Source organism: Dermacentor variabilis, chromosome 2 (genome assembly GCF_050947875.1).
Source record: "Dermacentor variabilis isolate Ectoservices chromosome 2, ASM5094787v1, whole genome shotgun sequence".
NCBI classification, from domain to species: Eukaryota; Metazoa; Arthropoda; class Arachnida; order Ixodida; family Ixodidae; genus Dermacentor; species Dermacentor variabilis.
Window position 1 is genome coordinate 130,964,388 of NC_134569.1, and position 16,718 is coordinate 130,981,105.

The window sequence follows — 16,718 nt, forward strand, 5'->3', positions numbered from 1 at the left end:
TAGACTAAAATTTCCGAGCGTCTGCGAATCTTGGCACTAATAACTGCTCGTAGCCGTCGGCTAAAAGTGACGCTAATCGTTTTTGAACAACAAATATTCGGGAGTACACCTGCTTAACGTTTCCTTCTTATTTGCGATAGCAGTTATATGGACACTTCAGGCGCATTTTTGCCGTCGTCAACAGAGTCGGCGTCCCCAGGATTCTTAGTATCAGTCCAAGTGCAATAAAACCGTGGCTCCGAACCGTATGCCGTAGGTGCCAGGGTGCAACGAGGATGGTGGCTTCATCTCGCGCGCGCAAGGAAGGAAGGCAAGGAGGAAGCGCGATGGTTTCCACATTGCGCAAGACAAGGGGGAGGGGGCGGGAGAGAGGGTGCGTGTTTAATTAAAACACGCGTAGAGCTGTGTTCAAATACAAGATTAAGGAGTATAGTAATCGCCGGTGAATTGTTTTACCTTGTTCAAATTTTGTGGTGGTCGGTCTTTGATTGTATCCGGCCATGTCTTGCACGCTGTCATTCTTCGACAAGAACTAAGTTTCTCAGTACGAAATTGCGAAGACGGATGCTTAACTTTCTGAGGACGAAATTGCAAAGATGGATCCTTAACCCACACAGAATGACGAGAAAAGCTCTGACCAGCTTATATTGCAAAGGCCAGTGCTTTTCTCTCTATACTAAAGAAACAACGCGACCAAAAAAAGAAATAATAGGCCGACGTTGGCTGGATACCCTTCAGAAAGGCCCAAAACTACTGCTCTCGCTGCTAATACGTCAGTAACTCTTATACATTTAAGAAGCTAACGTTTCCCTACAATTTAAATAAAAGTAAGCCTCCGAAATTGTGGTATATGATGGTACATTTCACGCCGCGCGTGCACTCGCCTGGCGAAGCTACGTCACGTCACCCAGCTTTCGACGCAAGATCCATGGCAGTGCTGGCCCTTTCAGCCGTGACACTCATGCCGAGTGACGCTGCGCTGCTGAGCTCGATGCCGTCGGTTCTTTCCCTGTCGCAGTGGTCGCATCTAGAAGAGGGCGAAGAGCAAAAAATTATCCTGTTCTTGGATTAAAGTGCATGTTGAAGAAGACACCCAGGAGAGATAAATTATCCGGATTCTCCACTATACAGCACGTCTCATAACCTGCTTGTGGTTTTTACGCATAGGAACCCCTAATATATATATATATATATATATATATATATATATATATATATATATATATATATATATATATATATATATCAGGCACGTACCCAGGGGGGGGGGGGGGGCCCGGGCCCCCCCGGGCCCTCCCCCCCGAAATCCAGTGGCATACCCCCCCCCCCTCCCCACCCGCGCCACCACTCCTCACACATCTCACACATTCCTAAAGCGCCGCCAGATCAATGTTGAGACTTCGCAGCTGTTCATCGGTCAGCATTATGCTGCATTTTTCACTCCTTTTAGATGGTGGTAGTTATCGGCATCTCTTGTAATGTGAAGGACATTTTTCTCGTAGATTCCGCACCCGCGCGATTAACTCGAGATACGTTCAGTTGTCACCATCTATTCAACCGTCACGCGCATAGCTGTTGCTTTGGTTAGTTCAACCTTCTTTGTTTAGGCTGATCCTGGGACCAGGAGAGGGATGCGGCTGTTACTCAGCTGGTCTGTACTCTCATGGAACGAGTGGCGGCCGGAGAAAACGCCAATTGCGTTTAACTTATCCTTTTGCTTCATTGTTTCCTTGAGTTACGGCTCGCCGCGACGCTGGCAGATGCCTAGTACCATATACACGTGATATGAGTTAGATAAGGTGGGAAATAAAATAATGTGAAAGAGTGTCCATCATGAAACCCTGCAATAACCCTTAAACCCATAAGCAAGATGACTGTCGCCCGTTACCTCGTCTGTTTTTCCCTAACTGTATAGCACTTTTCGTTCAAAATTGGCAATTGGAAACCAAAATAGCAAGGAGTTGAGAAATTAAGCGATCTGCTAAGGGAGAGAGCCAAGGCAACAACCAAACTGCAAGCAAAAGCGAATAATAAAAAAGTTAACCGTTGTTTATGAGAATATTTATGGATCAACATCTTTTTATTTAAAAAGGAAGTAGAGAAAACGCCGCCGGAAGTGGAGAACAATTACTTGTTTTGAATGACGCTTCTGCAGTTATCGGTCGAACCGCCTCACGTAGCCACTTCTCTGTTGTGCTTATGTGGGTTTTTTTCTAACCTTTCGCAGTGAGCGCAGTACGTCTAGAATCGCAGAGTCCTGCGCTCTACGCGGTTGTATGGGACTGGCGGCCGCACAGCGTTACGCAATTCGCGGAACTGTCAAAACTGATCAATAAGGCGAAAATAACTGATATTCGAAACTATAACATGAGAAAGACTGAAGAAGCCGAAAAAAATGAACGCAGCCTGAAATCAGCAAAAAAGAAACCTGGCATAGGCCAAACCATGATGTATGCACCAAAAGATAAGAAGGATAATATCATCAGCAATCTCGAAGATATAGTAAAAGCAGCGGAAAAATTCTAAGCTGACCTGTATACAATACCCAGAGAAGTCACGATAGTTCACTTAGAAACAGTAATGAACAGTATACAGAAACTCTCCTATAACTAGCGATGAGGTCAGAAGGGCCCTGCAAGACATGAAACGATGAAGAGCGGGAGGATAACGTGGAATGACAGTCGATTTAATCAAAGATGGAGGAGACATAATGCTTGGAAAACTGGCGGCTCTTTATACGAAGTGTCTATCGACTGCAAGGGTCCCAGAAAACTCGAAGAATGCAGACATTATACTAATCCACAAAAAGGAGACGTTAAAGAATTGAACAATTATGGGACCATTAGCTTGCTCCCAGTATTATATAAAATATTTACCAAAATAATCTCCAATAGAATAAGTTTAACACTGCATTTTGTCAACCAAGGGAACAGGCTGGCTTCAGGAAGAGATACTTTACAATGGATCACATCCATGTCATCAATCAGGCTATCGCGAAATCTGCAGAGTACAATAAGCCTCTCTATGTGGCTTATATAGATTACGAAAAGGCATTTGATTCAGTAGAGATACCAGCAATCGTAGAGGCACTACGTAATCAAGGAGTACAGAACGCTTACGTAAAAAGCTTGGAAAATATTACTACATGCGTGAGGTATTTGTTTGTTTGAACGAGGCGCGTAGGCGCCATCACTCCAGAAAAGAGGAGGAAGAACGAACTGGGCTCGCGCTGTGAATCTAACCGGTCAGCGCTGCAACCGTTGTTGTAAATATAATCTGTAAATAGTTTCTCGTCTTACTGACTCGTCTTTCGCGTTAGAATATCTACAGAGGTTCTACAGCTACCTTAATTCTACACAAGAAAAGCAGGGAGAGACCTATAGAGAAAGGGGTCAGACAGGGAGACACAATTTCTCCAAAGCTATTTTCTGCGTGCTTAGAAGAATTCAAGCTCTCAAACTGGGAAGGCTTAGGAGTGAACATCGACGGCAAATATCTCGGCAACCTTCGGTTTGCCGATGACATTGTTCTATTCAACAACAATGCAGACGAGTTACAACAAATGATTGGAGACCTTAACAGAGAGAGTGTAAGAGTGGGGTTGAATATTATTATGCAGAAGATGAAGATAATAATAAATAGCCGGGCAAAGGAACAAGAGATCAGGATGGCCAGTCGGCCACTAGAGACTGTGAAGGAGTACGTTCACCTAGGTCAATTAATCAGAGGGAACCCTGATCATGAGAAGGAAATTCACAGAAGACTAAAAATAGGTTGGATCGCATACGGCAGACATTGCCAGCTCCTGACTGGAAGCTTACCCTTATTATTGAAAAGTTAGGTGTGCAATCAGTGCAATATGTCCAGTGCCAATGCATTTTCCAGTGCATTTCCCAGTGCATTATGCCAGTGCATATAGGGCAGAGACTTGAGAGCAAGTTAAGGACCACGCAAAGAGCGATCGAACGCAGATTGCTAGGCATCATGTTAAGAGAGAAAGAGAGTGGTTTGGATCAGAGAGGGAATGGGTATAGACGATATCCTAATTGACATCAAGAGGAAAAAATGTAGCTGGGCAGGTCATGTAATGCGCCGGTTAGATAACTGTTGGACCATTAGGGTTACAGAATGGGTACCAAGAGAAGGGAAACGCAATCGAGGACGACAAAACACTAGGTGGAGCGATGAAATTAGGAAATTCGCGGGCGCTAGTTGGCATCGGTTGGCGCAGGACAGGGGTAATTGGAGATCGCAGGGAGAGGCCTTCGTCCTGCAGTGGACATAAAACATGATGATGATGATGATGATGATGATGATGATGATGACAACGGAGGTGGTGGGCCCCCCCCCCCCCGAAAAAAAATCCTGGGTACGTGCCTGATATATATATATATATATATATATATATATATATATATATATATATATATATATTCTGCTAGGACGCATAAATATACAAGAAAGTGGCTGGGGAAACAGCGCCGAGAAACAGAGCATTGCACGCGAAATGCGAAGGTTGTGGGTTCGGTTCCCACCTGCGGCAAGTTGTTTTTTCATCCACTTTAATTTCCATAGATTTATCGTTTCTTTATTTCATTTAGTAAGCACAAGTAATTTCCCCTATGTTGTCCTTTGTGTCAATGTTTGTTGGCTCCTTATGATAGGACTAATAAAAATCGGGCCCCTCGGTTAACTCCCTTTCTTCTCGTTTATATATATATATATATATACGTACATCTTGGCGTCACACGCTTCCGTCGCTTTCACTCCACCGAGTATAAGCCTGTCTACGTTGCCGAAGGCCCTGCTTTGATCTGTATAAAATAGGGACGGATTGCGTGCTGTTGCATCAAGAAAGGACCATCCACATCTTTGATCGCACAGCCTTAAAGACCCACCTCCGTTATAAACCGCTTTAGATCTCTTACGCGAGCAAACGAAGGTTTATTGGCCAGTTACCGGCTCCCATGTTCATGTACCATTTGTGACTCCTGCAGTTGAAACGATCTTCGATACCTGACGTGGTTCGCTCGGTTCCCGTTTTTATCCAACACTTCCGGATGTTTTTCGAGCGTGTACCCCTGAACTTTCTACATTTTCGGATCCGTGAAATCAAGAGTAACACGCTGATACCCGACTTTTGTGGGTGGGTGGACTTTTGTGACATTTCTTCCCGTTTTTTTTTCGACTACGCCGTGACTGTGTGCTGAGCCTAACCGTGTTAGGGTTCGCGAGGCGAGGCATCGCTCGCCCACCTCTTCTCGTCGGAGGCTTTTTCCACGGACTTTGTGACGGAGTGTGAGGTGGAAGGGGAGTTTTTATCGCCCGAGGACTTCACTAAGGCCTCCGGGTGGCAGCTCGTTGCCGCCAGACGTTCTTCAATGAGCACGAGAAACGCGGCCAATGCCAGTGCGGCCGACGTTCAGCATAACGCCGGTTCCAACGCTCGGCGTCGCGCCGACCGCGCGAGCATTAAAAGTAAGATCATTCGAGGGGCCAGGATACCAACGATGCCCAAGGAAGATGCAAAGATCGTCGTGCGGCCCAGGGGAGGCCTGTGTATCAGCAAGTGTGGACCTACCGCAGTCGCCGACGCCATATGGCAGGCTGCCGGGCTGGATTCGGCGTCGGGAGACACCGACACGAAGTGTCCCAACTTTCAACAAAACATAATGGTGATCAGCACACCAAACAGGGACAACGCTGCACGCTACGTCGGCATCGAGGGCTCCTCCGTCGCCGGTCAACGTTTCGAGGTGAGCGCTGACGAGGCCGCCCCCCACTACACGTGCAAGGGCGTCATCCGAGACGTCTCCCTTACCGACGGGCCCGCGATGATCGACAGAAAACTCGTATACCCGAGAAATCTCACGGCACTGGGCACCAAAAGAATCAAGAACACCGGCACCGTGGTGGTCCTGTTCGAGGGGTACCGAGTGCCAAATTTTGTCTCCTACGGCGGCACTATCGTCAGGTGCACTTTATTTCGCAAGCAAATGGACGTGTGTTACAGCTGCGGCAGGCTCGGGCACCGCTCTGACGTCTGCCCTTCGCCCAACGACGCTATCTGCAGAGGATGCGGAGAAGCAAACCCCAACGCCCAGCATAGGTGCGATCCCAAATGCAAGCTTTGCGGTGGCGACTACCTTACCACCGCCAAGGAGTGCAAGCGACGATTTCAGATGCCATATCTCGTCAGGCGCAGACGGGGGGAACGGTCCCGCGCCCTCAACGCCAAACATTTCCCGAACATGGAGGGCGCGAATCTAGCCCGGCAAGCATCGCCTGAACGCCAATACGGTCGCAGCCGCTCCCGGTACAGGGGGAGATCCTGGTCGCGTGGCCGCTCCAGGGGTCGCACCAGGAGCCGCTCCGTCTCCAGGGCCAGGTCGATGTCAATTTCCCGAGTCCGATCCAGATCCAGATGCGGTTCCAGGGGCCGCACGGGTTGCAGAACCCAGCCAGCATCTGGACCTCAGCCCGCCTCCACACGTTTGGGGAAGCAGCCGACCCTCCTTTGGGCCGATCTGGCACGTCCCAAGCCCGGTGCCAATATAGAAGCTGCTCAGGCACCTCGTAACGACCCGCACCCAGAGCAAACTAGGGACGCGGAAGTCATTCGCTTGCGTAACGAGAACGACGACCTCAAGAGCACGATCAAGAGGCTAGTTAACGAAATGGCGGAGATTCGGAAAATCGTATCGAATGCGTCGAATAACGGTGCGCCAGGCTGGGCCACAGAGACTCCAATCCCAGTCCCAGTAGACGGTACTGCGACGTCCTCCAAACGCAGAGCAGCAGTAAAACAAACAGGTGAAACGGGAGCGTTGTCCGCAGAAGTCATCGAGATTAAGCAAACTCTCATTGGGCTGGCAGATGGCCTCAAACAGGTCACTGCTAGCGTCAGTTGTCTCACCGTTAACGTTCGTCAAATTCAGGTTGCACTCGGAGACCCCAACAGGGGCCACGGAGCTCTCGCTGATCGCATAGACGCCATTGAGGTTCGAATGGCTTCATCCGCCTCCGTCGTACAACCGCTCACCGTTCCCGCCATACTAAAGGAAGCTAGACTTCAGTATCCAACCGGGGCGGCGACAGGCGGTCCCAGTCTTTGCGCAGCCCTAACTGCCTCGTTAGGTGGTAGTCCATCCGGTCCGCCATATTGGATAGGTCCAAAGAGAATTTTCGCATTTGACAATGGAACTGCAGGGGGTATTCTAACAAAAAAGCCCTTCTGCAGCAGTTCTTCAGGTCTTTCGCTGTCAAACCTCAAGTCATTGCTGTCCAGGAAACAGTCTCCGCCAGCTCGCTCCAGCGTTACAGCGCCATGTCGGGCCTGCCCGGGGGGCGAGGGATTTGCACCTTGATTGATAAAAGGCTGACTCATCTCACCCACGACCTCAAGCTGGCGAGTGGTAAAATTGAATATGTCATGGTTGAGATCCTGCTCGAAGTACCACAGCAGAATCAGCGCAGAAACAGCGTGTTCGTCCTCAATATCTACAGCAACCCCAGGGACTCGCGCCAGCAGTTCAAGACCATCCTCAAGAAAGCGACCGACTTGGCCGGCCCTCGACCCTTCGTCTTCGTCGGGGACTTCAATGCACCGTACGGTTTCTGGGGTTACGTCTACGACACTACCAAGGGGCGCAACCTGTGGCAAGACGCCAACGAGATGGACCTCACTCTGGTCACTGACAAGAATTTTCCTACGCACATCGGCAACTCCGTCACCCGGGACTCGACACCCGACCTTGCGTTCGTCAGGAACATTGAGGACAAGGGCTGAGAGAAAACCACCATGGAGTTCGGCAGCGACCACTACATTCTCGAGACCAACTTCAATGTGTCTCGGAGTAGGATCAAGGAATTCACGTTCATCGATTGGGACCACTTTCGCAAGGTTAGTGAAGAACCCGGCAGAGCCAGGGCAGCCGCCGCTCTCGAAAAATGGTGCGAAGGCGTCCGGAACTACGCTTCCGTGGCTACCAAGAAAGTGAAAACCGATCTCGACCTCGAGCGGATGGACAGCAGACTTGCCCACCTGACCCAGGCCAAAAACGCCCTGCTCCACCGATAGAAGGGTCAAAGGCTCAATCGCAGACTCCGAGAAAAGATCTCGGAGCTCAACAAGGTCATCGATGACAACTGCAAGGCGCTATGCCAGCAGCAGTGGGACGAGCTCTGCGAATCCATCGACGGACAGATGCGCAACGGCAAATCCTGGGGTATGCTGAAGGACCTTCTCGACGAAAGCGGCTCAAAGTCAAATCAGAGGCATACGTTGGCCCGGGCCCTTCACGAAGCCACCAGCTCTCACACGGTCGATGAGCTCGTCTCAAAACTCGTACTTGCCCGTCCGTCGCGACGGAGATCCAGTGACCCAACTCCCGGACTACCGAGGCCCTCCACGCCCCGAGCTCGACGAAGACTTCTCCGTTGCCGAGGTCAGACAGGCCATCTGCGCGCTCAAAGTCAAATCAGAGGCATACGTTGGCCCGGGCCCTTCACGAAGCCACCAGGTCTCACACGGTCGATGAGCTCGTCTCAAAACTCGTACCGAAGTACTTGCCCGTCCGTCGCGACAGAGATCCAGTGACCCAACTCCCGGACTACCGAGGCCATCTATGCCCCGAGCTCGACGAAGACTTCTCCGTTGCCGAGGTCAGACAGGCCATCTTCGCGCTCAACCGGAAGTCTGCGGCGGGTCCAGACGGAGTCACCAACAAAATGTTGAGAAACCTCGAGGACACGTCGATCGTCTTTCTGACCGCAAAATCAACGAGTCCTGGAATAGCGGCGTTGTTCCTGCAGAATGGAAGATGGCCTACACGGTGCTCATTCCCAAGCCCGGCAAGGCTCCGAACATCGAGAACCTCAGGACGATTTCTCCAGCCTCCTGCATCGGCAAGGTCATGGAGCGCGTCGTCCTTAACAGGGTCAACGGGTACCTCGAAGACAACTAGGTTTACACGTACAACATGATCGGCGACCGCGCCGGTCTCTCGACGCAGGATGCAATGAAGCTAATAAAGCATGAAATTGTGGGTGGCCATTCCAGAGACGTCAAGGCTTTGCTCGGCCTGGACCTCGAGAAAGCTTTCGACAATGTGCTCCACAGCTTCATCGTAAAGACCATTTCAGACTTGGGTGTCGGTTTCAGATTCCATAGCTACGTCAGCTCTTTCCTAACGGACAGGAAGGCCAAGCTTCGCATTGGGGACTTCTGCTCCAACGATGTGCCCCGCGGAGGGCGGGGAACTCCTCAGGACGCCGTCATCTCACCGACACTGTTTAACATCTGTATGACTGGTCTTTCCGAGAGGTTGGCACGCGCAGAGGGAGTCAAGCGCGCCATATACGCCGACGACATGACCTTTGGTGCTCCGGCGGCTGCGAGGGCAGAGTCGAAGAATCCCTGCAGGAGGCGATCGACGTGATCGAGGAGTATCTCCGCCCCACCGGACTTCGATGCTCCCCCGCCAAGTCGCAGCTTCTGCTTTACAGAAAAGAGAAGGGAGGCAGACCCGAAGATTGGAAGCCAGTCTCCGAAATCAGCATCAGTCTTCGCACTTGTGAAGTGGGGGTGATACCCAGGGTCGACGTTATTCGGGTCCTGGGTATGTTTGTCGAATTCAACGGTGGGAACGAAACAGCTCTCCGCAAGATCATCGCAAAGACGGACAACGCTTTCCGCCTCATTCGCAGAATAGCAAACCGGCACCGAGGAATGAAGGAAAGCAATCTCCTCAGGCTTATCAATGCCTTCGTACTATGTCACTTTACGTACACAATTTCTATGCACAACTGGCTCCGAGCGGAGCGAGTCAAGCTCAACGCTCTCATCCGCAAAGTGGTCTAGAGGGCTCTCGGGCTACCCATCAGGACCCATACCGAGGATCTCCTGAAGCTGGGGGTGCACTACACTGCCGAGGAGATTGCCGAAGCCAAAGAACGCACGCATCACTCGCCTGAGCACCACAACGGAAGGTAAACACATCCTCGAAGATCTGGGTTAGCAACCTGCGATATTCCCGATGGCCAGTACCCCTATACCTAGGTGCATTTGAGACAAGTTCGAAATGGCCGCTGTGCACCGAAACGTCCATCCCGTCCATAACGAGGGCAGACGCAAGGCCAGAGCAGCAGCCATCCTCAAACAGATCAAGCAACGAGACATTAGAGCAAGCTTCGTCGACGCCGCGGAGTACAGCGATGGGAAGACCTTTGCCATCGTTGTGGTCGACTTCAGCGGCAAGATTTCCCATAGCGCCTCCATTCGCACTTCAGACCCCGGAGTCGCCGAGCAAGCCGCCATCGCCCTCGCCCTGCTAGACGGTCGTTGGTCCGAGATATATAGCATAATAGAAGGGTTGCATCGCCAAGCAAGCTGCTCGTCTTCTTAGCAGCTCGAGTCAGTATGCTCTCACGCATCACTCAATCCACTGGTTTCCCTCTCACGTAGGGTCGGTCGAGGGTGCTCCCCCGAACCTCAATGAGTCTGCTCACAAGGCTGCGCGTGACCTCACCGACCGCGCTTCCTCTCCAAGGATCACCGACTGCCCTCCTCCATACGGCCACAGGGACGCTCCCGCTCCTCACAACGAGATTATACAATTCTTCTATATGTCTAGAAGGGTCTTTCCACCCCCTTAGACCAAGTTGAATAGGCCGCAAGCCGTTTCGCTTAGGCTTCTGCAGACCAGCATGTATCCGTGTCTGTCCGTTCTCCACGAGGCTTACCCATACGTATATCGCGAAGACGCCTGCGCCTCCTGCGGGCAGACCTCTACTATAGCGCACATGCTCTGGCAGTGCGGGTCGACATACCCCAAGTTCATCAAGGAGGAGTGGGACTCGGTTCTGCGTAGCCCCGCTCTAGAAAAGCGAATCCTGGCTGTCCGGCGTGCCCGCGACCGGGCCGGTGGGCAAGACCTGCCGGTCCCGACGTGGGACTAGCAGGGTGCGCGACTAGTTCGCATCCTCGCCGGACCTGCAATAAAGTTTCTTTACTCACTCACTCACATACACTGCCATGACCCCGAGGGGCGCTGGCTAAGACACTCAGCTTCTGCACACAAGCAAAGGTACCCAAGAAGTAAGACGGGTGTTCAGCCGCCGTCGTAGCTTAATTAGAAAAACAATGCCTGCATAATGTGGACCTTGTGGATTTACTTTACGCCGGTGCCAAGTTCATTTCATCCAAATTGATTTTCGTTTGCCGTAAAATTTCGTTATTTATATTTAAAATTCACAGTTCACTTCCGCAATGCTTTTTGCATTGCTTTTCTTGGCTTCCTTGCGTGTTCATGGCTCTTACTAACAACGAGTCAAAATCAGCGTATGTGATCAAATGCGAATGATTTACTGTACAACTTCAAGAACACGACCATTATAATGAAAGGAAATTAGTGGACGATATAGCATCAATATTCTGAGTTTATTACCCCGAAATGTACCATTTCGCAGAATTTCAAAGCTGGCGTCGCTGTACGGACACAGGAATTGTGATTACGCAAATATGAAGGGTCGTTTGCACTCGCAGTGTCAAAAGGGAAAGAGGAGGAAGAAGCATGGCGCCTGGCGAACGCTGCTTGGTCTCGCGCCTGGGTCTGCCAGCGGCGGCCTTCTACCACCAACCGACTGCCGCTGGTTGACGAGGCGTAGCCAGCCGTCACAGCCGCCAGCCGGTGTCGCCTTGCGCCCGGTCGCCATCCCGGTGACCTGTGAACCGCGCGGCGAGCCTCGCGGTGAGCGAGCGACGCTGTTGGCACCGGTCCGCGACTCGACCCCAACATGGAGGACAACGAGGACGCTCCCGTAATGGCGGGCACCGTGCCGCGGCAGAAGGTCAGCTCGCGCTGCAAGTCCATTGACCGGTACGGCGATTCGGACGTCGACCTCACCCGAAAACGGTCCTTCACCGACGAGTACTTCAAACGCGTGGCTCGAGACCTCAAGTCCATACCGTGCCTTCTGCTTCTGGGCAACATCTTTGCCTTCGTGTTCCTCATCATCTGGTCCAACATCACGAAGCACCTGTTCGTTACCCAGAAGCCGGCAGAGATGACCACGCCCGCAGAGACGAGTCCACCTCTGATTCGTTCTATCCGCGAGATGCACATGTGCAACAAACCCCGGTGCGGCGCCATTGGGCATGCCATCAACTACGGTGTCGACGTGGACATTCTGCCCTGCAAGGACATCCTGGAGCATGCCTGCGGCCGCTGGATCAGGGCCCACGAGGAGATCTACGAGAAGTGGATGCTTGGCTCGGCGCGGCTCTACGTCGAGGACATGTACAGGGACCTGAAACGCTACCTCCAGACCATGGCCATCACGGCACCGATGCGCACGCAGCACAAGGTCTCTGTGCTCTATCGTAGGTGCCTCTCCGAAAGAAAGGTCGACAACCGCGACCTGCTAAACAAGTTGATGAGCGGGGTGTACAGCCTGCAGAGCTGGCCCTTCGAAAGCACGCAGTTTGAACCGTTCAACACTATCCTGGCCGAGTTTCTGCACCGAACAAGTGAGTCCGCCCTTCTCTCCGTCGGCACGGCGAGGATGCTGCAGATCACGCGGGCGAGCAGCAACGCCGCTGACGATTCGAAGAACGACATCGTCTTGTCCCTGGACTGTCCCACATTCGCTATGCCGAGGTACTGGCTCCTTACCCGAAATGACGCCGACAAGAACGACTACACAGCGTTAATTATGAACGCAATCAAATTGTACAAGAGAAGCGAGGTTCCACTGGCCGCGGTGAAAAACATTGTCTCTTTCGAAATTAACAACGCGTATGTGACGAGAAGATATTGCCACAGACGGAAGCTGAGAAAATTCACGTTAAGCCACTTGAAGGAGAAGGTGAAAAAGTTCCCTTGGCAAGAGTTTCTGCAGGATGTTGTTGGGAAAGACACTGGAATCATTATTCATGACGGCACTCCGGTGCTCCTGAGATCCTTTGACTATATGAAATACTTGGCAAGCCTCCGTAATCCGCCGAAGGCAAGACGTGCGTTGAATTACATTGGCTGGCGCATACTGCATTTCTACGGGCCACTCGCTCTACCCGCACTCAGGGATAAGATCTCCGAGTTCAGGTCACAGAAGCTAAACGAATCGACTATTGCGGACTGGAAGAAATGTCTCTTAATTGCAAACGACGTTATGCCCATAGGAATGGGCCGCGTTTACGTGGAGGCCATGACCCGCATGAAGACGTTGTTCGCCGTCCAGGAACTGGTGTCCAAGGTAATTTTCAGCTTCAAGTACATGCTCGCGCAGGCCGTCTGGCTCGACCCCGAGGCCAAGATAAACGCGTCCAATTACCTGAGCAAGATGAACACGATGGTTGGCATCCCCAAGTGGGTCGCCGATGACAAGATACTCGACCACTACTATGTCAACTTGACGTTCGACTTGTCGAAGGACGCCTTCTTCACCATCTTCGACCTCGCCACCCAGCACTCGGCCAAGTTCCGGTTCCTGCCGCTCTTCCAGCAACAGTCGAACGATATGCTTCGCCGCAGTCACTACTGGAGAGGTCATCTCAGTGCTAACAACCAGACAGCTGCCGCAGACGACGAGCTGCTGAAGGGAATCAACATGCGACCCCTGCACTCCTTCATTTTCCCAGCCCACGTGGTGGACCTTCATTTACGCCGCTACAACATGAGACAAGCTCTCGTGTTCGACGTGAACGAAAACTCCCTCCTCCTGCCCGCGGGACTTCTGCAGCCACCCTACTTCGACCCCAACGTCCCGCTGGCCATCAACTATGGTGGTCTCGGGGTCCTAATACTGCACGACATGGTGCGCGAGTTCTTCCGCTTCTTCTTCGACGACACCGAAGCCCGATGGCGCAAGCGCACCCGGTGCATCAACAACAGGGTGTTCCGCAAGACGGAGGAGTCCAGTGGCAGCCTGGATGAGAACCAGGAGCACGAGGTTGTCACCTTCACCATGATGACGGTGCGCGCTGCGTACAACGCATACCACTACGCGCTGGGCACCGATGACGACGACATCGTGCCCGGCGGCGGCATCGACTCCAATCCCGACCAGTTGTTCATGCTCACCACCGTGCGCACGCTATGCTCCATCATTAGGGACAGGTACGGCCAGTGGCAACGCTTCTTCCTTTATTCTCGTCGCAATGAAATTTTACTTTAAAGGTTTGCTGCTGCACTTGCATATATTCCCCCCTTCGATTCGTTTTAAGATTCACGAGGTCACCACCCAAAGCCACTGATTTTCTCAGCAACCTCGCGAAACTTAAGACAAGGGAACCTTCCCTAAAGTGATTCTGCTGCACATCAATTCTCGACAGAGATACAGTGCACACGTGATTTTATGAAGTGTTTCGAAGCCGTGGAATGATTCAGCAAGTGCCCAACCTGCTATTAAAGCCCAACGTGCTTACCCGTCACGGTGGCTGAATGGCTATGGTGTAGCAATGCTCAGCACGAGGTCACCGGTTCGAATACCGGCCACAGAGACCGCATTTCAGTGGGAACGGAATGCAAGAACGCTCGTCTGCCGTGCTTCTGGTGCACGTAAGAGAACGCTAGGCGGCTAAGGGACCCGGGACCACGAGCGCTTCGAAGAAAAAGGGCAGACGTAACAGTAAAATGGCAAAGGATGCATTGCGAATCAGATACCAAGTGCGCGTAAATGTTATTCTGCTCAAAATTAAAACATAAAAAATAATCCTAGATATGACATTCGTAGTCCGAAGAAACACAGTCGAGGGTTGCTGAATCGAGGTTAGGTAATTTTCCTTTATAGGGATAGAGGCTGACGCGAAATAGGTCTCCACAAATTTTACTGGGATGAGGCATACATGCAGCAGTAGTCTTCATTAAAGTAGCGGTGGTAACGACAATGAGGCATTCGCGAAATGCCACTAAATTTTCGCAATGTCGTCATGCCCTATAGTTTTTTAATAGTATATGCCTCCGATTCCAACACAGGCATTTCGCGCTTGTGGAGCACGGCGCGCCAGATAGAGGTGGTGATAACAGATGCGTTATATGCCACTAAATTCCTACGACGTCCTAGTGCATCTGTGTCTTTAATAGTATTCCACCGGCACAAGTTCAAACGCGAACTGCAAATAATCGATCAGAAAGCCTACTACGCAAAATGACATGCAAGTGCCGCTTTTAATCTCCATGTGGCCAGTTCATAAGCACGCATTAGTCCAAAGCGCACTTCTTGGAGTTTGAATTCGACCGCCAGCTCTTACATATGCAGGTGAACCTGAAAATGGAACGAGGCGTAGTAGTAGTTTCGGAATTGCTCCCGTTCAAATTCGCATTGATAGTATCTCCGATTCACGTGCAGGCACTTCGCACTGGTGGAGCTCGGCAAGGACGTGCTTCTCCTGCGTAAAATTACGGCGGCACTCCAGGGGCTCGACGAACTGCGGGACGCGTTCCGGTGCGGCAGCGAGAAGCGGAGCGCCTACTACCACTGCTTGGAGAGCGCGCAGCCGACGGAGGAGTAGTCGGCCACCCGCTCACCAACGCCGCAGCCGTGCAGACACCACGAGGGTGCAGCCGCCGATGCGGCGCTCTCGACGCAAGAGAAGCATCGTCGCGCCTCCCCCCCCCCCTCCTCCCCCCTCTTCCCCGTAGGAACGTGGCTGTTCCGGCGAGGGCTTCCACGCCCCACCGCACTGAAGAGCAGCGAAAAGTTTCCGCGCAGCTGTGCCAAGCGCCGACGATGCAATATCTGAGGTTCGGGGCAACATTTCGGTTAAAAGCCTGCCGGTGTGTCACCATTGTGACACTGGGCGCCGATGCAGCTGTGAGTGAAGCTGCAATGAAGCAAACCTTACAGGAACGTGAAATCGACCCAACGCTGTCGTCGCACGCTCACGAGGCAACTTGCTCCATGGCTCAGCGGAACGGCGGGCTCTTGAAGTGCAGCATAAACATTCGTGTGCCGCAAGACCTGAGCAGGACTGGTGTATGTACGCCACGACTCCGAACGCCATTAAAATGCGAAGCGCGGTCAGGCGCTACCGGCAGTGCTGAAGCTTTTGCAGCTGCTCCCATATGTGGTAACTCCGCTGCAAGTTTCGCCTACTTCGCATGAGGAAGAGCAGGCGAAGGACAATGCTGAAGCGGAAGTTGCACTGGCTCAAGGGGCCTCAACTGGAAACAGCCCGAACGGAGCGTGGCTCGAAAGTGCATCGAAGGTGTCATACAGGTGGCATGTTTGTTACGGGCCCCATCCGCCTAGCAGCCCGAAACTCCAGTACTCGGCGCTTGTGGGCCATTGTTCGTTGCAACCGGCGCCCGTATATTATGCGGAGAGAAAATTGGCACTTAATTGGTTCACTTTGACGTAAACTAGCATAAGACGAAGCATTAAACTTTTCATGTTCTCATGCTTTGCCTATTGTTTTGATCTGGGGCTAGAACTTATGTGTATCACCGAATTTTCACCTACTTATCTGTCGTAGCTTGCAGGAATGTTGGCTAATGAGTCCCCTTACCTTTCCTTTTTATAATCTTCAATGAGATAGCGCCCTGGTTAACCCCGTTGTGTAGCTTGAGCGAATCGGCTGCTATCCGATATCTACTGTTGCTATCGCCTTTCTTTCTCATGGATTCATGTAGGCTAAGCGTCCATAGCCGCCTTAACACATGAGTGCGATATGCGTTTGAACGTCCGTACTTGTCTCCAGGTGCTGCCTGATACCCACT

At 51.7% G+C, this 16,718-nt stretch overlaps 1 protein-coding gene across 1 annotated transcript; it reads left to right on the forward strand.

Annotated features, from left to right (window-relative positions):
* The first annotated feature begins 11,625 nt into the window (after positions 1–11,625).
* Positions 11,626–16,372, forward strand: LOC142570980 (membrane metallo-endopeptidase-like 1). Its single transcript, XM_075679275.1, has 2 exons — positions 11,626–14,117; positions 15,349–16,372. Exons 1-2 carry the CDS (start codon positions 11,797–11,799, stop codon positions 15,509–15,511), a joined length of 2,484 nt encoding a protein of 827 aa, XP_075535390.1. The 5' UTR covers positions 11,626–11,796; the 3' UTR covers positions 15,512–16,372.
* The last annotated feature ends 346 nt before the right edge of the window (positions 16,373–16,718 follow it).

Coding starts and splice junctions, on each gene's coding strand:
- LOC142570980 (XM_075679275.1), top strand. CDS start 11,797: ATGGAGGACAACGAGGACGCTCCCGTAATGGCGGGCACCGTGCCGCGG. Junction 14,118..15,348: donor TGCTCCATCATTAGGGACAG/GTACGGCCAGTG, acceptor ATTCACGTGCAG/GCACTTCGCACTGGTGGAGC.